Here is a 27,169-nt window from a genome sequence, read left to right as displayed (position 1 = left end):
CTTGGCTATGAGTTATTCTAGAGGCAATTTTTCTACTATATAACTCCTCTACAAGGTTGCGTTCTGCAGTTTGGACAGAACATACCTGGAGTATTCATTCTGAGATATATGAACTGAATGTTTGTGTTTCCTCCAAAATTTGTATGTTGAAATCATAACCCCCAACATGATGGTATTGGGAGGTGGAGCCTTTGATGGGATTAGTGCCCTTATAAAAGAGATCCTCGGCTGGGCATAGTGGCTCATACCTGTAATCCCAGCAATTTGGGGAAACTAAGGAGGATTGCTTGAGCCTAAGGAGTTCAAGACCAGCCTGGGCAACATAGTGAGAACCTGTCTCTACCAAACAATAACAACAACAACAACAACAAAAACAAAAACACAGCTGGACATGGTGGTATGTGCCTGTCGTCCTAGCTACTTGGGAGGCTAAGGCAGGAGGATCACTTGAGTCCAGGAATTCAAGGCTAAGCGGTTCTCCAGCCTGGACAGTAGAGTGAGGCCTTGCCTCAAAATAATAAATAATAGCAGAAGAGACTCCAGAGAGCTCCCTCTGCTCTCCACCATGTGACGTTTTGAGAAGATGCCCTCTGCAGCCTAGAAGAGTACCCTCACCAAAACCCAAGCGTGCTGGCAATCTGATCTCAGACTTTGGCCACCAGAACTGTGAAAAACAAATTTCTCTTGTTTATAAGACAACAGATGATTTGGGCAGATAATGGAATTAAAATGGTAATTCCTGGCATAAAACTGCACCCACATCCTTAGAGATCCCATTCTCCCACTTGGCCAGTGCACTGCTGAGCCCATAACCTGCATCTTCTGCTCTAGCCTATTGTCTGACTGATTCCTCCTCTGCATGGATTGTCTCTGTTTGGAAGGTCTGTGGTTTTTATGTGTAAAATGAAAGCTGTCATGTTCCCTTTCCAACACCAAGTCTAGTTCTCTAGCTCCCATTCTGCCGTGTCGTACCTCCCAGCTTAAATCTTTGGAACCATCTCTGACCCCTTCTTACCTTTTACATCTATAACTAATAATTAACTTCATCTTATGACTTGCTTTTCTTTTTTTGCACATGATTCTTAGGTTCTTACCTTACTTATTTCCTCCACACCAGACTGAATTCACTCAGACTCCAGTAATGAGACTCCCGCTGTGTCTGTGTAAAGTCCATCTCAGTCTGTCTGGCACACAGGTCTCAAATAAACCTGAAAACCTTGATTTTATGGGTTCACTGCCTTTATGAAAAGAATAATATAGCAGTATATGTTTGCTTTTCACATGGATACAAACTTCTCTTCCTGGTGTTTGGGATTCAGCTTTAATTGCTTTGATTTTGTCAGTTGATCCCCACATCCCTGCCCTCCCCGCATCATGTTGCAGCTGTCAGTGTCTTCACACATGTGGTGCTAGGCCTTGTGTCCCGCTGCCTGTTCCCTTCTCCTTACCCTCAGTCCATCCCCTGCTTCATTCAGCCCCACTTTAAGCCCTCTCTCCTTCATGAAGCTCCCAGACTAATATATTCATAATGATTTTATTTTTATTTTTACTTTTCTACATTTCTGTAATACTTACAGTCTAACTCATAACTTAGGTTTGATTGCACAGGGGTTTATGGTTTTTATCATGGAATTTTTTTGGTTGAACAGAAAACTTACCACTCACCAGTTTATGTCCCGATCAGTGCCCAACAGTGCTCGCTCCCTGATACTTAACAAGTTATTTTTAGTTTGAGGTTGGGTGTGGTGGCTCACGCCTGTAATCCCAGCACTTTGGAAGGCCAAGGTGGGCAGATTGCTTGAGCTCAGGAGTTCAAAACCAGCCTTGGTAACATGGCAAAACCCTGTCTCTACAAAGAAACCAAAAATTAGTCTGGCATGATGGCGTGCACCTGTAATCTCAGCTACTTGGGAGGCTGAGATGGGAGGATCGCTTGAGCCTGGGAGGTTGAGGCTGCAGTGAGCCGAGATTGTACCACTGATCTCCAGCCTGTGCAAGAGTGAGACTCTGTCTGAAAAAAAAAAAAAGTTATTTTTAGTATGAAAGGAAATGTTAACCTTTCCAAGTATAAATATATCCCCCTTCACTCTATAGATCCTGAACTGATTTGTACCTCAGCACTCACATATTCCAACTGCAGCCTGGAGCGGGGTCTACTTAGCAAAGTAGTTTTCCAGTCAAGCTTACACTTTCTGATTTATAGCAAACAAATTTCCTCCAGTGGCAGTTCATTTTACCTCTAGACTAAACTGACTTTCAAAAGGAGCCACAAACTGCTTCCTTATAACTTTCTCACATAGGTTAAAGTTGTACCTCCTGTGGTCACACAGAACTCTTGTAATCCCTCTCCCTTGGGACATTTTATTTTCCTTTCTTGGCTGTCTCTCAGGGACTTGTGAGTGTCCCAGTTTGCTCTTCTCAGATTACTTCTAAAATGTGTCAATGGGAAGTGAACATTCTATTTTAGTGTGGTTCCGTCTTGGCAGGAAGAGCAGGACTGTCCATTTAACGAGTGCTTATTAAGTGCCTGCTGTGTGCCAGGTACTGTTCCCTGTACTGAAGATAGAGCAGGGAACAGATGGACAAAAATCTCTGCCCTTATCTTGAGTTTACATCTTGGGGGAGGGAGTCAGACGGTAAACGCGATAAATAAGTAGATTACATAGTTTGTAGGAGATAATGCTGTGGAAAAAAAAAAAAAAACAACAAGCAGGGGCAGCAACAGAGAAGTGTCAGCCAGGGCAGGGGGATTGCAATTCTAATTTGGATGGTAGGGACATTCCTCACTCAGAAGGTGACTTTTGAGTGGAAATGCAAAGAAGATGAGATAGCCAGCAACGTGACTATCTGGGGAAAGAGTGATCTGAGTAAGTAGAATAGCCATTGCAAAGGCCCTGAAGCAGGAGTGTATCTGGCATGTTTGAAGAAAAGCAAGGAGGCCAGTGTGGCTGGAATGGAGTGAACAAGGCAGAGACAGGCAGTAGATGAACCTAAAGAAGTAAGCGGGGGACCAAATGGCATAGGCCTTGGTACCCATAACAAGGACCTGCCTTTAACTTGGAGTGGGATGAGGAATCACCAGAGGGTTTTGAGTGGAAATGTAATGTGATCTGACTTACGTTCCAGAGGGATCAGTCTGGCTTCTTTGGTGGAAATAGACTGAGGAGGGGCAAAAGTTGTGATAATTCAGACAAGAGGGAAGGTTGCTTAGACCAGGGAGGTGCAGTGAAGGTAAGAAGGGGTTGGATTCTGGACAGTTTGAAGGTCGACCCAACAAGGTTTCCTAATGACTGGATGTTGGAGAACATCATCACCTTTTTTATTCTTATTCGATGTACTTTACTTCTGTTTAAAAACACAAAAATGTGATGGAAATTCAGTATGGCCACAGCACATTGTTGACTCATACTGAACTCACTGTTGAGTAAAACTTATCTTTAAAAAAAACAAAAACAAAAACTTATATGCTCTAATGCTCAAATACCTATTTTAGTTTATGCTCGTATAGTTGGTTTTGGTACCAAGTTATAAAGGTTTTACTTCATAGGAGATTTTGTTTTGCCAGATTTGACTCATTGCTCCAAATAGTCACAAATCTGGGGAATCCATAGTCTCTTATCCAGGACAGTAGCTTCTCTGCCATCTTCATATGAATCTACACATTTCACAAGCATGCCTTCTGTAACTTCCAATACATTGATAGAGGGTTCAGCAAGACGGGACCTGTGAGTAATCTCCTAAACCTCCCTCTAGGTTGATTGCGGCTTTGTTATCTCACCTCTTTGGTAGAACTGGTTAAGTTCTAGCCCACCTGAGCACCAAGCCTGTACATCTTTGTTATATCCATGAAGATGACATGAGATGCTCTTAGCTACTTTGCTGAGATTACAAATATATATACCAGGTCTGTTAGGTAGAATTCATCATGTCAATGGAAAGAGAGAGAGAAAAGTTTATCTGATAAAGTTGTAATGAACTCATACTCTTAACAGCCAGTGCTTCCTTTTAAGATAAACAGTATATTATGAGGGCTTTCTTTTCTCCTGTGCTCACTGACTATATTGTTGTGTTTCAGTTTTTGAGACCAGGTCTCACTCTGTCCCCAGCCTAGGGTGCAGTGGCATGATCATGGCTCACCACAGCCCCAACTCCCGGGCTCAGATGATCCTCCCATCTCAGCCTCCCGAGTAGCTGGGACTATAGGTGCACACCACCGCCACCACCACCACCACCACCACCACCACACTGGGCTAGTTTCTGTGTTTTTTGTTTGTTTGTTTGTTTGTTTGTTGTAAAGACAGGGTTTTGCCGTGTTGCCCAGGCTGATCTAGAACTTACGGGCTCAAGTGATACTCCTGCCTCAGCCTCCCAAAGTGCTGGGATTACAGGCATGAGCTGCTGTGCCTTGTAACTCTAGTACACTTGAGACTCATGCCCAGGATTGACATCTCATCTCATCAGACTGTAATTTGGAGAACCTGCCTTCTTTGTTTATCTTGAAGATCAGAATTGGAGCTTTCTGACCTCTCTTCTGTTTTCCACAATCCCTGAATGTCAGCAGCGAGTTTGCTGATCTCACTTGTCCTCATCACTAACTCTCTCCCAGTTGGGCTGTGTCACCCCCAATCCCTACCCCGACTTACGATGCTCTGTTCATCAGCACCCAGTGAATTTTAGGGATTCATTATGAGAAAACTGTGCCTCTTAAGGAACCACAAGATCCATAGTAGCCCCCTGCTGTTAACATACATGCCACTGCCTGGCATTCAAAGGCCCCCTTTGGTTACCCTTGTTTCCTAGTACTCACCACTCCCACATATTTTACTCTAGTCAAACAATTCTTTTTTTCCCCCCATCTTTGCACATACATCTGTGATTTCTATCATCCTATCATTTCCTTCTTCACATTCTAGCTTAAATTTGCTTCCATGAAGCATTCCCTTTGTGTCAATCACTTATAGTATTGTGAAATTTAACATTTCAATGTACACTGATTTACACTGTTCTCCTTTTGTTGAATGGGCTAATTTTGTCTCCTTCAGCTTCCTTTTTTTGACCATATATTATGCTGCTTTAATAGGTCTCAGAATGTTTTCACAGTGTTCTGCCAGACACCATAGTTAAGTATTCATTAAAAATGTGCTTGTTTATTGTATTCTTGGTTATAGTTGAAGATGCCCACTCTGGACTGCTTAAAGGAAACAACAGACAGACAGTATGGAGGGGCTACTTGGTATGTTATTTTAAATTAAATTGCATTTTTACAATAGACTAGAATAAAAATATGAATAATAAAGCTGTTTTTCTTTGAGAATCTTTTTAATGTTTATTTTTTGTCTAAGGGTAGCTTACTAATATTAATGACTATTGATTCAAGTAATCCTAAAAGTCATATTTTGAAGCTTGTGTTGTGATGCAATAGATCTTTATTAGTTGTCTCAGCTGTAGGTTTTCACCAGCCTCATGATGTGGAAAATGAGTTGTGTTTTTCCCCTTATTTTAGACAACAGATAAAGAAGTCCCTGGATTAGTGCTAATGCAAGATTTGGCTTTCCTGAGTGGATTTCCACCTACATTCAAGGAAACAAATCAACTAAAAACAAAATTGCCAGAAAATCTTTCCTCTAAAATCAAACTGGTAAGAACATAGAAAATAGAGCAGTTAGCCTGGCACATTCTCATTTAATGTGTAATTCTTGTGGTCCCTTTTTTTCTCAAAGTTTAGCTGATAAACATAAGAAGCAAACAGGGATTCTGTTCTGCCAGAAGAGCCTCATTCCTTACTTTTAATTTGGGCAAAAATCTAAGAGTCTTATTTCGTTTGCTTTTTTCCTAGATAGAGCAGGATTCATTTGTTTAACAGATGAGCTCCTACAATGTCTTAGGTGACATTACAGCTGCTGGGGATGCAGCAGTGGACAAAACAGACAAAGGCCCGGATGGAACTTAGGGTGTGAACAATGGAAGCATGGGAGGAGGAGATGAGGGGAAGTCATAAATGTCATCAATGCACACAGCCTGTTGTTTACCCAAAGCTTTCACTCATAAAGGTAGTGTGCTTCAGATATATGGAACATTTGCTAATGAGAACCATTCATTAGTAGCTAATTGAGGGACAAATGTATTTGAAAGTTATACTTATTAGCTCTTGAGACTTGACCATTGATGCCATTTGTTAAAGTGGACTCGAGGCTGGCCTGGGACATGCCTTTTCCTTAACATGTGTTGTTTTCAGAGCCTTTGTCTGATTGACTTAGGACATAGTCCATGTAGGTGTTCTCTCTATTTGACCTTACGTCAAGATGCCTGTTATTCTGTCAGAAGTGTTCCAGGTTGTAAATCGTGAATGTCTCATCTCTTAGAGTAGACAGCATAAAGTCTTTGCCTCAGAATTTGTGAGGTTCTAGTTTTCTTGATTTTATAAAGAAATGTTCTTTGAGTTCTGCCCCTGGGTTTAGCTTACCTAATTCTGACTTCCTCCTGTTGTATGTCATTTAACAATTTTGAGGGTGAAAGGCTGAAGATGGAGTAGTGGTGGAGGAGCTGTGATTAGAGGTGACTAGAGAGGGGTTTTTGCTTAGTTCCTGTCTTAACCATGTTTTTATATGGACCTCCCCCAACGAAGTTCTTTTTAACTTGTTTCTCGCTACCCCAGACCAAGTGTTTTACTGTTTTATGATACATTGTATTATCCTTGTAATACAATGGTAATGTGAATAACCACTTACGAAGTTTTTACTTTTTTCGTATTTTTCTTCATAACTTTTTTTTTTTTTTTTTTTAAGAGACAGTCTCACTCCATCCATCACCCTGGCTGGAGTGCAGTGGTGCGATCTGGGCACACTGCAACCTCTGCCTCCCGGGTTCAAACGATTCTCTTGCCTCAGCCTCCAAATGGCTGGGATTACAGGCATGCACCACCATGCCTGGCTAATTTTTGTATTTTAAGTAGAGAGGGTGTTTCACCATGTTGGCCAGGCTGGTCTCCAGCTCCTGACCTCAGGTAATCCAACCACCTCAGCCTCCCAAAGTGCTAGGATTATAGGCGTGAGCCACCATTCCTTGCCCTTCATGACTTTCTTTATTGTACTTTGAAATACTGTAATGCCTGGCTATATTAGAGTTGAATTTGTTCTTAACTGCAGTTATTTTAGAATAGATAATACATTTGTCCTTCCTCTGAGTTATTTTTAGTACTGATTTGGGCAGATAAAACCATGGATTAACTTTCATTTCAACCAGTGTTTATTTGACTTCTTGGCTTCCTAGTTATTAGTTCTAGAATTATAGACACATGTATATCTGTACTTTTGACCACCAGTTCAACTTGCTGATGTAGATAGAATGGCATTCTTGATTCTGTTTATATAATTTCAATATAATAAATGCTGAAAAGAAAGAAGGTTCATTCCACTTCTCCACACTCCACTCCATTTGAATATCCCACATCACTTGGCCTGCTGCCACTGCCCACTAGTGCGGACTGCTCTCATGCGTCTACTGGTGGATGGGTGTGTGCTGCCAGAGAATGCCAGTCCCAAGTCATGGTTGACACTTCAGCAAATTATTTTTGGGTGGTGTGTGTGGTATAAGCAGGTCGAGGTAGAGTAGGGTAGCAACTTGAATTGGACAAGGAGAACCAGCAGCCTCCAGGCATGGTGAGACCCCTTTCCACAATTCGCTCACCAAGTTGGAGATTTTTTTGGATTTTCAGAGTTGTCTTTGTGGGGGCCAACACCTCTCAGAGCATCAAGCTCATCACACATAATGTTCCTTGAAGGTTGTTTTCATGATTCTGACACCTGTGATCAACTTCAGGTACTAGGACTTAAGATTTTTAGAGACTAGAGAGAAAGTGAGAAAGAGGAAGAAGAGAAGCAGTGTCAGCATTAGAGTCCAGGCCTCAAGTGACTTGCTTTCCTTAGGCTCTGCTTCCTGATTATGTTATGAGTACTCTGAGAATGAAGTTTCCTATCATTGGGTTCCCAAACAAACAAAACACCTTTTGTGTGTATGATGAGCTCCAAATAAGAGTTTATACAGAGTGCCATGAGAACATCTGGGCTTTAGGTGTATTTGGGGTCAAGGCAGGGTTTGCATAATAGAAGCATTTTAGCTGGGCCCTAAACAGAGCAGCCATTCTCCCAGCAGAGAAGGGAGCAGAAGAGACCATTCTATGTAGAGAGAACAGCCTGAGCAAAAGGGTTGGAGGCCTGAATGTAAATGGTGTTTTCAGGGAACCAAGGCAATGGTTTCTAGCACAGGCAGGGATTTTGGTGAGGATGAGATTGTAAAGACAGGTTGAGAAACGTCTCTGTTAAGAAGCCTAGATTTTTTCCTGAAGGCAGGGTGAGGACACAGTCTGATCTGCTTCTAAAGAACATAACAGGGAAAGGTGTGGTAGGAAAACCAGTTCAGCTGCTGCTGCCATAGCTCAGCAAGACGTTCCCATGCAGCAAGTGCCTTGGCAGTGGGATGCCAACAGTGGAAATGATTCCAGAAGCATCCAAGAGAGACACTCAGCATCAATTGGTGAACTACAAGCTATTCAGGAGGAGGAAGGGGAGAATGAAAGGGAAAGTGGACCTTGCTGGTGAAGATGGAAGTTACGGAATTAACCACACTCAGAGCTTCAGTGGCAGAAGCAAATGTCTTTTGGAAGGAGACCCAGAGGTCAGTTTCGGATGTGTTGCATCGGGGGTGTATGTGACATGTCAGAGGAGGGGCTGTTAGGCATTGGACTTCAAGACTTGAACCGTTGAACCACTTTGCCCTTCCAGGTTCCCCCAGGAGGCCTTTGCCAAGGCCTGTGGCCCTGGAGCCACCTAGGGCTCAGCTCAGCTCTGTCCCACAGATTCTCACTAGGCCATGGGTGTCTCAGGACAGGTACAGCCCTATTCACCTTTTTACCCTTAGTGATTACTTGGCACTTAGGGGGCTGCTTAAGGAATGAGCCAGGTGCAACAGTGTCTTGGGATATATAGGGAGACATTTTCAGCAGTGTGATTATTCATAGGAGTCACTCTAGGCACAGAAATGTGTCTTTGTACATTGTTGTATATACACAACTAGGCCTTTGTCATCCTGTTTAGAACAAAACCTGAAGTTGTTTTTTTTTTTTTTTTTTTTTCTGAGGCAGGAATGTGGGACTTGAAAATAGTTTCATTTGTAGGGTAATGGATTTGAATTCATAAACTCTTTTGACTGTAGTCTTATAAATCAGTCTTTTCTACAAGAGGCTTTCTAATTTGAGATACCTTGAGGTGGGTCTTCAATGATTAAATACTCTCTAATTTATCTTTATAATTTTTGTGTATGACAGACACAGAATTCACCTTTTGATAAATCAGATCATCAGTCCTTATTTTCGGATACCTCTAAATCATTTTGTATCTGTAGACATTTTCATTCATGGTGGGTTTTTACATTTTTTGATTTTTGTTTTTCTTCACTTCTTTTTTAAACATATTTTAGAACAAGTGGGAAATCTTCCCAAAGCTGTCAAGTGAATTCTCATGCTAAGTTTCGTTCAATTATAGTAGTTGCTGAGTGGGTGTGCAAAAGGTGGAGGCGATGTAGACCCTGCCCTTAAGCATTTATAGTCACATTTTGGAAGCAGCGTGTGTGTATAGAGTTGGCAGTTGGAAACAGGAAAGGTCTGTGGGTCAGAGACATGGGGGAAGTTTTCAAAGAGAAAGAGGCTGACCTGGGTTCTTGAAGACTGAACAGGTTGTTTGTGCAGGCAGGGTGGGAACAGCATATTGTCCTGCGTGGACTCTGCCCCCGCTCAAAGCTCTGGTTAGGGCCTAAGGTCACAGTAAATTGTCATAATTTTGTACTAAAGCCCTTTCTTTTAGCTAATTCTCTGAAACCACCTTGTGCACTTGTTTTAAAGCATAGTACCTTTTTCTTTTTTTGTTTTATTTCTAAAATAAAAAAGCTTCAATAGATGAAACAACCAACTCTGAAACTGATTTAAGTTTGGGAAAACCACCAGGACATATTAAGATCTAGTAGCGGCTGGGCGCAGTGGCTCACACCTGTAATCCCAGCACTTTGAGAGGCTGAGGTGGGCAGATCATGAGGTTGATCTAATTGGAGATTGAGACCATCCCAGCCAACATGGTGAAACTCCATCTCTACTGAAAATACAAAAATTAGCTGGATGTGGTGGCACATGCCTATAATCCCAGCTACTCGGGAGGCTAAGGCACGAGAATCAGTTGAACCCAGGAGGCAGAGGTTGCAGTGAGCTGAGGTGGTACCACTACATTCCAGTCTGGTGACAGAGTGAGACTTCATCTCAAAAAAAAAAAAAAAAAAAACTAGTAGCTTTGAATTGTTGAATCACTTAAAGGCACTAATTTGGTTTTCAGTTGGTGTTAGCAGACATGTGGGTTTTTTTTCCTAAAAGATTTTTAATGATTTTAAATCAAATGAATCCAAAATGAAAGTAGATTACACCTGAATTTGTAAGCACTTTAAAGTTGTTGGGAGCATAACTTCTAATAGGAAAGCTTTTGTTGTTATTTTGGATTTGCATGTTCTTCTAGACCAAGTTTTCTCCACCTTTGGACCATTGACAGTTGAGACTGGATGCCGCTATCCTTAGGGGACTGTTCTGTGTATGGTAGGATGTTGAGCAGCATCCCAGGTCTCTATCCTCCAGTAGTATTTGCAGATATGTGATTGTTTAGGCAACTTGACACAGCCTTTCTTTTTGGCATTCAAAAATGACCAGTTCGATATCATGATTTTTAACTAAGGCTTATCTTAAAATACAACTATTTTGTCTGCCTTAAAAGGATACTTTCTCTTTTGCACTCATTGTGTTTGGTTGACTTAAAAACATGCATTCAAACTTACTTGTATTTGTTGACTGCTATTGTTTTTAAAGCCAATTTTTAAATATAGGCTACAATGCTGAGAACAGTATTGAACTGTTTATTATTCTCACAATAAGCAATATTTTAAAGTGGTTCTATATATTTTATATTAATATACTCTAAACTTGCCTTGATAGTTAATCATTTGTAGAATTTAAAAGCGAAGATTATTTACACTGTTTTTTCAATTCTTATATCTTGTGACTTGGTCATTTATACTGAATTATACTGAATTTAATACTTCTGGGATTGTTTTATCATCCCTGTCCTATGTTAGACAGTGTACAAAATGTGTTAGATTTGCTTCCAATATATACATACATATGTACATATTGTATCTAGAAGTTTAACCGTGAAGTATCAAGCACTTCAAATCTGGTTTCCATATCTGTCATGCCATTGAAATTGGTCTCCATTGAGCTACTAATTACAAAACCCACTTAATTTTGTTTCTTGTCCCTTAATTTTGATGCCTGTTGTTTGTCTTTAGAAATATACCAGAATTAATATTTTTTTTCTCTTCGGTTCTACAACAGTGCTTCTCCTGACCATCATCTATATTGTCTTTCCTTGACTCAAATTGATCCATCAGTTGCTCAATCGTTGTAGCCTACCCAGGCCGTGGCCTCAACCACCATTTAGTTCTCCCTCTGTCTTCCCTTGCCTCATACTCCTACAAGTGCCAGGTGTATCAGTCATGTTATTCTAGATGATGCTGCTGGAACAGACATTCTGGAATCTCAATGGCTAAAAGCAACAAAGCTTTATTTCTTAGTCATGCCACATGTTGTTCACTGTGGGTCTGTAGGGGGTGGGTATAGAAGTTGTTCCTTTTTGCAGAAACTTATAATTTATGTAAACTTATAATTTAAAGTAAGATGCTATATATGGAGGCAGTTGCCCACGATTGCCCAAGCCACGAACTCCAGCCTTAGGCACAAACTATAACTACTCTTCCCACTACCTCCTCTTGGCTGACAAAAGTAATGATGATGTCCAGGATTAGGCTGCCACCTAGTGGCTGTCAGAGGGTACTTCCCCACCCTTTTTACGGTGGCAGAAAATCTTTCTCATACATGTAAATATTACCTTAACCTCATTAATTTTCATCTCTTTCCGAATTATTGTATAGTTACTGTAGAAAAACCTCTTCTTGCTCTTTTATGCCCATATAATTAGAAACCAACCCTAGGCAAGGCTGCTAATAAAAAAATAATTTTAGTGATATACCTTCTTACCAAACAAAGGGCCAATACAAGTTATGAAATTAAACTAGACACACCTCTTCTTCGAGGTGACGCCAAGCCAGCGCCTGGGCCCGAAACTGGCCTGCAGTCCCTCAGCTTTGCCCACTGCCTTCCGACCCTGGACCTTCACAAAGTGAACGAGCTTCAGGACTTTGTGAAAATATATAAGCACGATCCGAGCATTCTGCACATGGAGGAAATGTGCTTCCTGAGGGAGCGCGTGGAGAGCATGGAGGTGAAGTACCACGTGCTACTCAGAAAGCTATTATAAATGAGAAGAAAATACCAAGGAATTAAAAACAGGTAGTAAGAAGGTGGAGGAAAACATAAACACAGACGAGCCTTCAAGTGAGGAAAGTGATCTAGAAATTGATAATGAACCTGTGATTGAACCAGACACTGATGCCCCTCAAGAAACAGGAGATGGGGGCCAGGCCCGGTGGCTCATGCCTGTAATCCCAGCACTTTGGGAGGCTGAGGCGGGTGGATCGTATGTTAGGAGACCAGCCTGGCCAATGTGGTGAAATCCTGCCTCTACTAAAAATACAAAAAAAATTAGCTGGGCATGGTGATGCGTGCCTGTAATCCCAGCTATTTGGGAGGCTGAGGCAGGAGAATCACTTGAACCCGAGAGATGGAGGTTGCAGTGAGCCGAGATCACATCACTGCACTCCAGCCTTGGCGACAGAGTGAGACTCCATCTCAAAAAATAGAAATAAAAATAAATAAATTATTCTAGAATAGTGACTTTTTCTCTCCAGGGAGCCCTCAGAAATGCTTTGGGGTGCTGTGAGAGGGAGGAAAGGGACAGGAGAAGCCAGAGGGTAGACAGGGACCCAGGCAGACTACTAATCCCCTGTGTGGCCTGCCTCCCAACACCCGGCACATATGCCGAGGCAAGATAGTGACTCAGTGAGAACCAGCTTAGCGAGTGCTAAATATGTGCCAGGCACTCACTAAGTAAAAGAGGTAAAAGAAAGTGATGAGCAGGAAGAGTTACAAGCACCTGCAGGTGCTCACACATGCACCTAATCTGTGAGAAGAGTTAATGGCCTATGTAATAAGGGGAAAAGATATAAATGGAATTTCTAACTCTACCCTCTGGTGTTTTGGACTACGTACGCTCAGGAAACTGCTTAGAAAATGAGCTAAGAATAGTCATGCAGCAAACAGAAGAGCTCAGAATAAGCTCATAGTAATTTGTGTTTGCTTCTGTTTTATAGATTGAGAAAACCATAAGCTCTTTTAGAAGCACTAGTTCAGCAGAAGGATTTTACTATCCTACATTTGTGGTTTTCAGGCCTCTCCCCTTTTCCTGAGTGATGAAAGCCTTTTCATAGGAAGTTGCGTGATACAGAGTCAGAACAGAAAACAGATACAGAGTGGTGTGGACTTTGGTAGGGGTGGCAAAGCCTGTTTGTGGAACTTGATGTTTGTGATGTTCACTCTTAGATTTATGATTGCCCCAAAAGCTTTGCCCCAAAAACTAGTTTTCCCGTGGAAGCACTTAAGGCAGCCCTGCCGAAGATGCTCCTCCCGGGCATGTGGCACAAAAGCTGTTCAGACACCCCACTAGCAGATGTGCTTGTCACCAATTCCAGCAAGGTTAATTACATTGCAGGTTTTTTGCCCAATATAAGCAGATTGATAATATTCTAGAAGAAAAGTCACAAAACTGTTGGCCAGCAGGCATATTTGCAAAGAAGTCAAAAATCATTTGAGCCAACACTGAAAAATTGGGGAGATTTCATACAACAGTTGGAGATTCTTGCTTCTCAGGAGACTGGCAGCACTTGGTGCCACTGAGTGGTTGCAGCTTTCAGATGGCTCTGAGGTGTCGAGTTTGCCACTGCCTTTACCACTCCTTCTTATTTTTAGATGCCTGTTTTGTTAACATTCATTTGGGAAATGCATCTGGTCTGTGTAGGTCTTTTTGTTGTGTTTTGATATTGTCTTACCATTTCAAGATTAAAGGTCAGGGTGGTTGTGGTGGCTCACGCCTGTAATCCCAGCGCTTTGGGAGGCCAAGGCAGGTGGATCACCTGAGGTCAGGAGGTGGAGACCAGCCTGGCCAACATGGTGAAACAGTGTCTCTACTAAAAATACAAAAATCAACTGGCCATGGTGATGCACTCCTGTAGTCCCAGCTACCTGGGAGGCTGAGGAAGGTGAATTGTTTAAACCCTGGAGGCGGAGGTAGAGGTGAGCCAAGATCGCGCCACTGCGCTCCAGCCTGGCGACAGAGCGAGACTCTGTCTCAAAAAAAAAAAAAGGAAAGATTAAAGAGCAGACTGGGAATTTGAAGGTGCCTCATCCTTGAGACTCAGTCTTTTCATGTGTAATCCTCTTGTTATTTGATAGTTGCAGTTGTATTCAGAGGCCAGTGTAGCGCTTCTAAAACTGAATAACCCCAAGGATTTTCAAGAATTGAATAAGCAAACTAAGAAGAACATGACCATTGATGGAAAAGAACTGACCATAAGTCCTGCATATTTATTATGGGATCTGAGTGCCATCAGCCAGGTAAGGGATGCACAGAAGCTTTTACAACCCAAATCAAGGGTTAGGATGTTAAAAATATGTAAGTTACTATATTAGAAGAGGAAAGGGGACTTACAGAGAGGTGAATTGATTGGAACTTTTCTAATTTTCCAGTCACTGCCATTGGTTTGGTATTAACTGAAGTGACCTAGAATCAGATCCAAGAACCTTTTTTATAAAGTATGTTAGAGAAATGCTGTCTCTTTGAATTTTGGGTTTAAAAATATATATACTGAATCTTCTGCATTTTTTATAATGTTTAAAATTAAGACTCCATTGCTAAAAGTCTACCAGAGCACCTTGAGAGCAGATGGGGCAGAGGGAAAGGAAAAAGAGGAGGAGGTATGACTTAAGGGGTATTTCGCATCTTCATGTGCCAAGTGTTTTTCTCAGTCTAAGCAGGATGAAGACATCTCTGCCAGTCGTTTTGAAGATAACGAAGAACTGAGGTACTCACTGCGATCTATTGAGAAGCATGCACCATGGGTTCGGAATATTTTCATTGTTACCAACGGGCAGATTCCATCCTGGCTGAACCTTGACAATCCTCGAGTGACAATAGTAACACACCAGGTACAAGACTTTCTAAAAATTACGAGACTGTGGTTTCTAATTCTGCTCCTTTAGTGTGATACAGGGATTTCCATAATTTCATTCTCTTTACCCTTCTACCTCCGTTTCTGCCTTTCTTTAGCTCTTCATTGCCTTCCCTTCCTTCCTTTCAAAAACTAAACCAAACCCAAACAGCTCTCATTCACTCTCTTTTGTTTGTTGTTGTTAAAAGGATGTTTTTCGAAATGTGAGCCACTTGCCTACCTTTAGTTCACCTGCTATTGAAAGTCACATTCATCGCATCGAAGGGCTGTCCCAGAAGTTTATCTACCTAAATGATGATGTCATGTTTGGGAAGGATGTCTGGCCGGATGATTTTTACAGTCACTCCAAAGGCCAAAAGGTGAGTGCCTAAGAGGAGGGGGGATGTCTAGTGTGGAAGTCACTTAGCAAATCAGAAAATCATTGCACATACTACTATAGTCAAATATCACACAGGCCAGGCACAGTGGCTTACACCTGTAATCCCAGTACTTTGGGTGGATCACTTGACCCTAGGAGTTTGAGACCAGCTTGGGAAGCATAAGGAGACAAATAATTGTTTTACTTTACAAAAAGTAAAACAATTATTTGGGCCCAGTGGAATACTCATGTAGTCTCAGCTACTTGGGTGTTGGGGGGCAGTCAGGGGAGTGGGGGGTCACCAGCCAAGATGAGAAGATTGTTTGAGCTTGAATGTTGAGGCTGCAGTGAGCTGTGATTGTACCACTGCACACCAGCTTGGGTGACAGAGTGAGAACCTGATCTTGAAAAATAAAATAAAATAAAAAATATATATATGATCAAATAATCATTTTTGAGTTCTAAGCTCAGAAGTCAACAATTAAGAACACTACAGTTAGAAATTTGCTTTCCTACATTCTTAGACACCCAGGATCCTCACTTTTCCCCAACCATCTAAATTTTCTACTACAATAGCAGAAAAAACAAAATCACTGTGAAACAGAAAATCATGGTTAGAACGTCAGCAAAATGGCCAAAATAGAAAGTTAACTCAAGTTAGTGCTGAAAGCTATAGATGAAATTTCATTTAAGGCAGCCTGTTGCGCTCTAACTTTGTTGAGAGGTGGGATGGAGAAGTGGTTAAGAGTGCAGACTTGGGGGCCAACTCTTCAGGATGACCTTGGGTCTCTTCTTCTGTGTTTTCTGTCTGCATAGTGGGGAAAGTACAAAAACCCTTGTAGCATTGTTGGAAGGGTTCAGTGATAAGTTAGAGACTTATCACCGTAAACTTATAAGTTATAAAACTCTGCAAGTAAGTGCTCATAACAAAACTACTTTGTCTGTTATTGTTTATGCTACCCAACCAGGCCCATTCTCCTGTTCCCCTATTGACCTATCTCCTCTGTATCAGATTGTAGGGCTAAAAGTTGAGCTTGTGGCTTAACAAGGGGACAAACACAAGATCAATGACTGTGTAGTGCTTTTCCTGCTGACAGGTGTGCCTTGGTGCTGAGGCGTGTGAGCATAGGAGGCTTAAATCAGATGGGATAGGGAAGAACGCCCATCTGAATTGACATGTAGTTTGAAGAACAAGTAAGAGTTAGTTTAGGTGAAAAAAGATATTCCAATTAGACAGAATATGCAAAGGCACAGAGATTTTTTTTTTTTTTTTTTTTTTTTTGAGACGGAGTCTTGCTCTGCCACCCAGGCTGGAATGCAGTGGCCGGATCTCAGCTCACTGCAAGCTCCGCCTCCCAGGTTCACGCCATTCTCCTGCCTCAGCCTCCTGAGTAGCTGGGACTACAGGCGCCCGCCATGTCACCCGGCTAGTTTTTTGTATTTTTAGTACAGACGGGGTTTCACCGTGTTAGCCAGGATGGTCTCGATCTCCTGATCTCGTGATCCGCCCGTCTCGGCCTCCCAAAGTGCTGGGATTACAGGCTTGAGCCACCGCGCCCGGCCCTCGGCACAGAGATTTTTAAAGAGGAGTGTATTTTTTTTCAATGATTTTAAATTTAAAAAGTAACCATGTACCCCATCACTCATTTTTAGAGCAGGTGAATGCACAGCTCAGAATGCTGTGCCGATTAATTTATCACAGGGCCTTATGCATGAAGATAGAGGATATTGTCTCTCAGCCTTGAGACAAGATTATGCACAAATACACTGATGAGTTACTGATAGTTGTTGCAGAAAAGCAGTGACCGTGCATACTTCCCACCAGCTTTGACATGCTTTGGTACTTGCAGTCAAGTCTGGCATAGTGCTACTTTATTTCACAGTAGATTATCAAAGCATGTTGTGAGAGGCTAATCCATGAGTTGAATCCTTGTCTGCTTTCCTTGAGTAATGGAAAAAAGTAAATATGCTCAGTAAGAATGGTCAACACAGCAGGATCTAAACAATGACTATAGGTACAGGCAAACTTAAAGCGCTTGTGAGTGTGAACACTCAGCCCTTTGAAAATTTTAATCTTTCTAGAGACTTAATTTCTTTTTATAAAGGGAATCGTAAGAATAAAACGTATCAGAAGCCAGAAGTCATTTTATTTTCTCTTTGGTTTTATCGTAGGTTTATTTGACGTGGCCTGTGCCAAACTGTGCCGAGGGCTGCCCTGGTTCCTGGATTAAAGATGGCTATTGTGACAAGGCTTGTAATAATTCAGCCTGCGATTGGGATGGTGGCGATTGCTCTGGTAAGGATGTGTTAAACTGTCATTTGTTCATTTTTATGGACTATTTTCTTCTTAATCATTATTGAACATGTACTGTAGACGTAACCAAACATTATGTATTAGTAAAGAATCAGTAATGCTGGACATGGTGGCTCAAGCTTATAATCCAGTGCTTTGCAAAGCTGAGCTGGGAGGATTGCTTGAGGCCAGGAGTTCAAGTCCAGCCTGGGCAACATAGTAAGACCCCATCTCTATCAAAAAAAATTAGCCAAGTGTGGTGGTGCACACCTGTAGTCCTAGGTGCTTGGGAGGCTAAGGCAGGAGGATCACTTGAGCCTAGGAGTCCGAGGCTGCCATGAGCTGTGATTGCGCCTCTGTACTCCAACCTGGGCGGCAGAGTGACACCCTGTCTCAAAAAGAAAAAAATATATATATATATGTATGTGTGTGTGTATATATATATCAGTAATCAGTAGACTCTTTGGAGGTGGTAATTAGTGCTCCCATGTGGCCCAGTTTATTCATTGTTGAGGGCATTGAACAAGAGAAAATACACTTGAAAATGTCTTCTTATTTAAAATATGAAAATCTGGAATATACTTAGTTCTATAAACCCAAGAGCAAGCATGACTCTCACTGGTTCTTATGGGAGCTCACTGCTGGTCGCCGTCAGCAGCAAATTATGATAGGTCACAGAATGACTAAAGAGTTGCAAAAGAAATAAGTATTTTCCTCAGCAACTCTTCTCCCTCCCTTACATACTTGTATTTTGACTTACTGATAATAGCAATTTGTTACATTTACTTACTGCCTTTCAATTATAAAGCATGAAATGTATAGAGCATTATTCATTATATTCAATTGAATTTTGTTTGTCACCTGAGAGTAAGTATGTACACAAATGTTATCATCCCCATTTCCATATGAAGAAACAGATTTGGAAATGTTTGCATATTGGAGAAAACAAAGCTTCTAGTTGTATTTCAGTCAGATGTGTCAGATGCTCTTTAACTGTGGGGAGAGAATACAGATGTACAAAGTAGATCTGTGTAGACCAGAGAAGTCAGTCTCTACTAGAACATTAGCATTTGATAACAAGGGGTATCAGACACGATACCCACATTTGGACATGTTTTTGGCAGTTCTGATAGTCACAGTCTTTGGAATAATCTCTTTTTGTTTTCGTGCTCCTCCATTTCTGTCAGCACGTGCCCCTTGAGCAAATGTAAGGCCTGTACTTGTAGGTTGCACAGCTACAAAATGCCAGGGCCTGTTCATCACGCTTCTGTCAAGTGATTCCCTTTTCAGTTTATTTTCTTCTTAAGGTACATGAGATCTTTTACTAAAGAATGAAGTGAACCTTTTCTGACTAAAACTTACACATCAACCTTGAAAACATTAATATGAAATACAGAACTGTCTTTTTTGTTTGTTTTTTGAGATGGAGTTTCAATCTTGTTGCCCAGGCTGGAGTGCAGTGGTGTAATCTTGACTCACTGCAACCTCCACCTTCTGGGTTCAAGCAATTCTCCCGCCTCAACCTCCCGAGTAGTTGGGATTACAGGTGCCCACCACCATGCCCAGCTAATTTTTGTGTTTTTAGCAGAGATGGGGTTTACCATGTTGACCAGGCTGGTCTCAAACTCCTGACCTCAGGTGATCCAGCCGCCTCAGCCTCCCAAAGTGTTGAGATTACAGGTGTGAGCCACCGCGCCCAGTTCAGAACTGTCTTTCAAAATTGTAATTACAGCAAGATTCCTTCTTCTTCCTCCACTCTACAGGTAACAGTGGAGGGAGTCGCTATATTGCAGGAGGTGGAGGTACTGGGAGTATTGGAGTTGGACAGCCCTGGCAGTTTGGTGGAGGAATAAACAGTGTCTCTTACTGTAATCAGGGATGTGCAAATTCCTGGCTTGCTGATAAGTTCTGTGACCAAGCGTGCAATGTCTTGTCCTGTGGGTTTGATGCTGGCGACTGTGGGCAAGGTATGTTTACTGCCAAACAAACAAGAATAGGAGGATAAAAAATCCTTGACAGGTAGAGTTTTGAATTACTTTTGTTATTTACAATAATGATTCTCTGTGTATCCTTTTTCCAGCCTTACATTCAAACTAGTTATAAAAGTAAGAGAACAACATAAATCACTAAAGAGGATCTTTTCCTGTTATTGTTGCAATCTGGTGTTTTGTTTTGTTTTGTTTTGACCAAGCAGATTTACCTTAGCTGAAAATATGTGGTGAAGTTTTAATTTGGAAACAAAAATTTTTTGTTTTTTTTTTTGTTGGATTGGATTTTGTTGGTAACATATAAATGGAGTTTGTTTTGGCAGAAAGTTTTTTTCAAATGGATAAAAACATGGAAATTGATTATTGTAATTTATTGTTAAGAATCATGCCATATCTCTATAATGAGTCAGGATCACTATTTCATGGTAATTATTGTGACTGCCTCAGATAGTAAAATGAGCCCTGTACCAGTAACTGTTGTATTAGGATATCTGATTATTTTGAAATTAAAGTCACTCTTAGAAAGTGAAAACTCAGTGCTTACTTCAGCAGCATATATACTAAAATTAGAACAGTTTAGGCATGAGTATGGCCCCTGCACAAGGATGACGTGCAGATTCGTGATACATTCCTTATTTTTTTTTTTTAAAGAAAGTGAAAACTCAGACCCAAAGAATTAAAGGAAAACAGAGGAAAAATGCCTAGTTTTTTAAAAAAATCATGTTTCTGTTTTTTCCTCTAGATCATTTTCATGAATTGTATAAAGTGACCCTTCTTCCAAACCAGACTCACTATATTATCCCAAAAGGTGAATGCCTGCCTTATTTCAGCTTTGCAGAAATAGCCAAAAGAGGAGTTGAAGGTGCCTATAGTGACAATCCAATAATTCGACATGCTTCTATTGCCAACAAGTGGAAAACCATCCACCTCATAATGCACAGCGGAATGAATGCCACCACAATACATTTTAATCTCACATTTCAAAATACAAATGATGAAGAGTTCAAAATCCAGATAACAGTGGAGGTGGACACAAGGGAGGGACCAAAACTGAATTCCACGGCCCAGAAAGGTTACGAAAATTTAGTTAGTCCCACAACACTTCTTCCGGAGGCGGAAATCCTTTTCGAGGATATTCCCAAAGAAAAACGCTTCCCGAAGTTCAGGAGACATGATGTTAACTCAACAAGGAGAGCCCAGGAAGAGGTGAAAATTCCCCTGGTAAATATTTCACTCCTTCCAAGAGAGGCCCAGTTGAGTCTCAATAAATTGGATTTGCAACTGGAACATGGAGACATCACTTTGAAAGGATACAATTTGTCCAAGTCAGCCTTGCTGAGATCATTTCTGATGAACTCACAGCATGCTAAAGTAAAAAATCAAGCTATAATAACAGATGAAACAAATGACAGTTTGGTGACTCCACAGGAAAAACAGGTTCATAAAAGCATCTTGCCAAACAGCTTAGGAGTGTCTGAAAGATTACAGAGGTTGACTTTTCCTGCAGTGAGTGTAAAAGTGAATGGTCATGACCAGGGTCAGAATCCACCCCTGGACTTGGAGACCACAGCAAGATTTAGATCGGAAACTCACACCCAAAAAACTGTAGGTGGAAATGTGACAAAAGAAAAGCCCTCATCTCTGATTGTTCCACTGGAAAGCCAGATGACAGAAGAAAAGAAAATCACAGGGAAAGAAAAAGAGAACAACAGAATGGAGGAAAATGCCGAAAATCACATAGGCGTCACTGAAGTGTTACTTGGAAGAAAGCTGCAGCATTACACAGATAGTTACTTGGGCTTTTTGCCATGGGAGAAAAAAAAGTATTTCCAAGATCTTCTTGATGTAAGTTCCATCTAGCCTCATTCTTTCTCATGCTCAGGAAGGGTAAATAAATCTCGTGATAATATCATTATAGCTGCCATTTATTCAGCACTTCCCTGTGCTGGCCATGGAACTAAATGCTTTTCTTATGTGGTTTCATTTAATTTACCCAATAACCCTAATAATAAAAAATGCCATATGAAGGTATTTATTATTGCTATCCACATTTTGTAGTTTAGGAAACAGCCCAAGTGTGAATGAGTAAGGGATTTAGCCAGGGGCATACTTCGAGGAAGGAGAGCGGGAAGTGGCATGTTGTCTTGTCTTGACATTTCAGATCTGGTATTTCTCCAGCTTTACTGATGAAAAAACCCTGGAGTTCAATTAAGTTCATTAGCTTCCCCAACATTATAACAGCAAATCAGTGTGAGCCAAGCCTCAAAGTTGGAGTGCTCGTCGCCCTGTACTATGGCTTCACTGTGCTGTGGTGTCATCTGTACCTCTCCTCAGTGCTCTCACAGGGGAATGCAAGATGACAGGAACATAGCCACTGCTCGTGGAAGCTCAGGGACCAGGAGAGAAGACAAATTTGTGGGGAGGTAACTGTAGCAAAGAGGTGTGTTTGTGTTGAGATATGGGCAAAAAATCCAGATGGGAGGACTCCTTAGCTCTGCCTAGAAGTACTGGGAAGGCATACAGGAGGAAGTTCCCTGTGGACTGACCTTCAAAGAGGTGGGAGTTGACAGACCAAGACAAAAATACACAGTCTAGGCTGGATAGTGAAGGCACACGGCCACGAGTGGGTGTTAGACTGGGAGGAAAGAGGGGGAAGGAGGAACTATGTCCTCAGCATTTTAGGAAGTATCTTGTGCCTTGCACATGAGGCATTTACAGATCTAAGGAAGGACTGCAGTGTTCTTGACAATGTTTTTTTCCTCAGTTTTCCCCCTTTTCTTTCCTTTCCTTTTTTTTTTTTGAGATGGAGTTTCGCTCTTTTTCCCAAGCTGAAGTGGTACAATGGCGTGATCTCGGCTCACTGCAATCTCTGCCTCCTAGGTTCAAGCGATTCTCCTGCCTCAGCCTCCTGAGTGGCTGGGATTACAGGCGCATGCCAACACACCCGGCCAATTTTTTGTGTTTTTAGTGGAGACGGGGTTTCACCGTGTTAGCCAGGCTGATCTCGAACTCCTGATTTCAGGTGATCCGCCCGTCTTGGCCTCCCAAAGTGCTGGGACTATAGGCGTGAGCCACCACGCCCAGCTTCTTTCCTTTTTTTTTTTTTTTTTAATTTACAGAAGCATTATAGGCTAGTAGTAAAAATTGCAAGCAATTCAAAAAAAATACAGTAAGAAAAGGAAAGTTCTTCCTTCTTCAGTCTCCCTCCTGGAGATAATCACTGTTAATAGTTTGATGGGTATTCTTCCAGTATCTTTCTATAGCTATGCAAACATACCTATATGTACATATGGTTATATAGAGAGAAATATATATGTAGTGTAAATTTACATGTATTTCCCTGCAGTTGCCTTTTGATGTAGTATGTGGGCAAATGCCTTTATTTATTTATTTATACATACCCATGCCAATGCCATTATTCTTTTTAATAGCTGCAGGTTAGTTATTTCCAATGTTTTGTGATTACAAATAGTGTTGCAGTGAATACTCTTGTACATATATCTTACACTTCAGTGAGTTTTACTTCTGTGGGTAGGATTACTAGGTTAGTAGATATAAACTTTAAATATGTCTTTCTGAAATGTTGTACCACTTCATATTTCCACAAAAAGTATGCAGGAGTGCTTGCTTCACTGCAGTCTAACCATCACCAGTTAATATCAGTCTCCTTACATTTTTATCAGTTTGAGAAGCAAAAGTATTTCTGTAAAGTGTTTGAATGCTTTACCAATTTTCTTTGCCTATTTAGTTCTGCCACTTACTGGTTTTGATTTTATAATATTAAAACTATTATACGATGAAACCAAATTTGTTTCTAGTCCTTGTGCTTACAACTCAAGGACTTGCACATTTGATATCATCTGCAGAATTAGCTTGTTACTGAAAGTACTATCAAATTTATATGTAAATAAATTTTCTAAATGTTGCATTGAATTGGCTTTGAAATCTCATGGTCAATGACCAGTCCTTGAAGAATACCCTCCATATGTGACTGTTGTTACATAGATCTCCCTCGTACAGCTGTTGTTCTCAAACCAATATTGGTGATACTTGCACTGAAATCCAGTTGAGTCCTACTAAATCCAGTTTAGATCCTTAAAGTGACCTGTTAACATGCATTGCATTTGCTCCTAATGGAGAGTTCATGACTAGTTATTACCACATTATGTAAAATGTCTTGTAACAAAGTATACTTGTGCACTAAACATAATGCTGAGTTACATGTAGAATTCTTGTTTCAGGAAGAAGAGTCATTGAAGACACAATTGGCATACTTCACTGATAGCAAAAATACTGGGAGGCAACTGAAAGATACGTTTGCAGATTCCCTCAGATATGTAAATAAAATTCTAAATAGCAAGTTTGGATTCACATCACGGAAAGTCCCCGCTCACATGCCTCACATGATTGACCGGATTGTTATGCAAGAACTGCAAGATATGTAAGTCTTCCTCGTGTTTGAGTTGTTGGCTTGTGTTCAGAACTAAGGCTACTTGAAGTTTGCATATTTACCATACTAAATTTATGGCTCTAATATTTGATGACTAATATGTTAAAGGTATGATCTAAGTGGGAAAGAAAAAAGTCCATCTCTGCAAATGTTAGATACGGTACATACTTTGAATATCCAGAGTTTGTAATGTGTTATATTTGGACAGGTTCCCTGAAGAATTTGACAAGACGTCATTTCACAAAGTGCGCCATTCTGAGGATATGCAGTTTGCCTTCTCTTATTTTTACTATCTCATGAGTGCAGTTCAGCCACTGAATATATCTCAAGTCTTTGATGAAGTCGATACAGACCAATCTGGTGTCTTGTCTGACAGAGAAATCCGAACACTGGCTACCAGAATTCATGAACTGCCGTTAAGTTTGCAGGTGTCGTATTGTCTTATTCTAAACTTTTTGATATTGTAAGTGAGAATTTTAATTCTGGTCAGGCGTGGTGGCTCACACCTGTAATCCCAGCACTTTGGGAGGCCTAGTCGGCTGAGCTCAGGAGTTCAAGACCAACCTGGGCAACACAGTGAAACCCCGTCTCTACTAAAAATACAAAAAATTTGCCAGACATGGTGGTATGCACCTGTCATTCCAGCTACTTGGAAGGCTGAAACAGGAGAATCGCTTCAACCTGGGGAGGTGGAGGTTGCAGTGAGCCAAGATCACGCCACTGCACTCCAGCCTGGGCAACAGAGTCAGACTCTGTCTCAAAAAAAAGAGAAAATTTTAATTCTGACCATGTCCCTTTTTCCCCTACATATTTTAATTTATTGCAAGTAAAAATAACTCTTAATATTTACTGTGGGTATTCATAGCTAGTCTGTTTTAGTGCCAGAATTATAACCAAATTTGAAGTTCGTATTTTATGAAATTACTTTTTGTAGGTTTTCAGTAGAGATTGATCTTGTATTGTCTGGAAAAGAGCCAGACCATACCTGCATATAAGATTCTTGTGGTATATCCATTCTAGGACTTCAGATGTGGCTAACCAGAGATCTCAGCCAGGCCCCTCCTTCATGGCATCCTCTAGTCCCAGGAGTAGGAAACTAACTAATGGAGGTGCCCAGATGAATCTAGCTGCAGGGCATGATTTCTCCTGAGCCCTGGACCACCTTGTGTAAATGGGTATCTCAGAGGCCAGAACGTTCTTTGAGATGAAGATGAAATATTTGTGTTGGCATTGTCTCATTCTGCTCTTCTTAGAGTGCCTTTATCTTAAGAATCATATAGGCAAACTCTCTTTGAAGATAGCATTTAAACCATTTTTGGAAGCTTTCACTTAATTTTTATTTTTAAAACCACAGTCATTACTTACAATGCACATAACAGGTTTATCTTCTTCTTTTTCTTTGTTAGGATTTGACAGGTCTGGAACACATGCTAATAAATTGCTCAAAAATACTTCCTGCTGATATCACTCAGCTAAATAATATTCCACCAACTCAGGAAGCCTACTATGATCCCAATCTGGTAAGTGGAATGGGTTACTTTTATGTACAACAGAAAGTACATCCTTATCAAGTGTTATTTACAGCATTTCTGTATAGCACTTCAGAACTAGAAGCAGGCTCTATGGTTTTATATGGCTTTGTTGCAAAATAGTAGCACAGGTAATCCAGAATCATTCATGGCTTGCTTTGGAATCTTCCTGTTCACTCCATAGATGCGTAATTTGGATTTGTTGCTTATATTCCATAAACAGATGTCCTGTTCGCTGAGGGTGACAGAAAATAGCCCCAGATTATTCTCATTGGCCAGAGAGAACAATCCTGAGGTTTAACAATCAAGAAAATATTCATCACATGGAATATCATCGTTCATCAACGCTCTATTGCTTTAATGCTGGCACTTACTCCATTTTACCAGTAGGGGCAGTGGGTGACTAACACACAACTACATTGGGATGTCATTTGGCTGAAATAATTGGAAGACTAGATTATGAGAGACATTTTAGTTTCAGAGAAGTTAAAATGTGAAGAAAATCATAGAATTGATGAAATGAATATAATACAGGCATTAGATATTTTCTGTTAATTTTTTACTGATAAATGGAAAAATTCTTATATAATTAGGTGGGGGAAATAATGGGTACTATCATGTAGACAGTATGAGTTGAACCTATAGAAATCCCGCAAGTACATATACAACACACATACCCCAAAAGACAACAGAAATGACAGTAGGTTAAATCACAAGTAGTTTTTAATATCCTTTTTGTACACTAGAATTTTTCACATTTTCTACAATGAGTAGATTTTGCTTTCATAATCAGAATAAAATGGTATTTAAAAAAAATTACTATCTTGCAAATCTTCAAGCCATGTATAAATAATGACTGCAGATAGGACACCTCCTCCCTCACGAGGGGACGTAGTGTGACAAGTGGCAGCCATTGGTGAAAGAGGTCAGCATAGCAGCCATCAGAGCATACAGTATGAGTATTGCCTATCACATGTAGATTAGTTTAGCATATTAGTATATAGATATGTGCCACTTAAAAGCCAATTCTCTAAATGTGCTAAGACTTAACATTACTAAATTAATAAAGTTGAGATAAATAGAGGAGTAAGACCTGGTATCAGCCCTAAAGGAATTTGCTCTAGTGAGATTAACAGATAGGAATCAGCAGGTCAAGAATGAGACTAGGGCTGGGCACGGTGGTACATTCCTGTAGTCTCAGCACTTTGGGAGGCCCAGGTGGGTGGATCACCTGAGGTCAGGAGTTCAAGACCAGCCTGGCCAACATGGTGAAACCCCATC

At 40.9% G+C, this 27,169-nt stretch overlaps 1 protein-coding gene across 1 annotated transcript in view; it reads left to right on the top strand.

Annotated features, from left to right (window-relative positions):
- GNPTAB (N-acetylglucosamine-1-phosphate transferase, alpha and beta subunits) overlaps positions 1–27,169 on the top strand; it is a 52,343-nt gene that overhangs the window by 10,276 nt on the left and 14,898 nt on the right. Inside the window, exons 5-15 of the mRNA XM_011934933.1 lie at positions 5,169–5,233; positions 5,504–5,638; positions 14,495–14,656; positions 15,068–15,247; positions 15,459–15,629; positions 17,801–17,924; positions 19,685–19,888; positions 20,652–21,754; positions 24,151–24,350; positions 24,568–24,787; positions 25,766–25,879. Of these exons, the coding sequence (XP_011790323.1) occupies positions 5,169–5,233; positions 5,504–5,638; positions 14,495–14,656; positions 15,068–15,247; positions 15,459–15,629; positions 17,801–17,924; positions 19,685–19,888; positions 20,652–21,754; positions 24,151–24,350; positions 24,568–24,787; positions 25,766–25,879 (2,678 nt within the window). The remainder of the gene's footprint in view (positions 1–5,168; positions 5,234–5,503; positions 5,639–14,494; positions 14,657–15,067; positions 15,248–15,458; positions 15,630–17,800; positions 17,925–19,684; positions 19,889–20,651; positions 21,755–24,150; positions 24,351–24,567; positions 24,788–25,765; positions 25,880–27,169) is intronic.

This window comes from Colobus angolensis, unplaced genomic scaffold (assembly GCF_000951035.1).
Source record: "Colobus angolensis palliatus isolate OR3802 unplaced genomic scaffold, Cang.pa_1.0 Scaffold10, whole genome shotgun sequence".
Lineage (NCBI taxonomy): Eukaryota > Metazoa > Chordata > Mammalia > Primates > Cercopithecidae > Colobus > Colobus angolensis.
The sequence above is the reverse complement of the archived record's forward strand: the minus strand, read 5'-3'. Positions and strand labels throughout refer to the sequence as shown.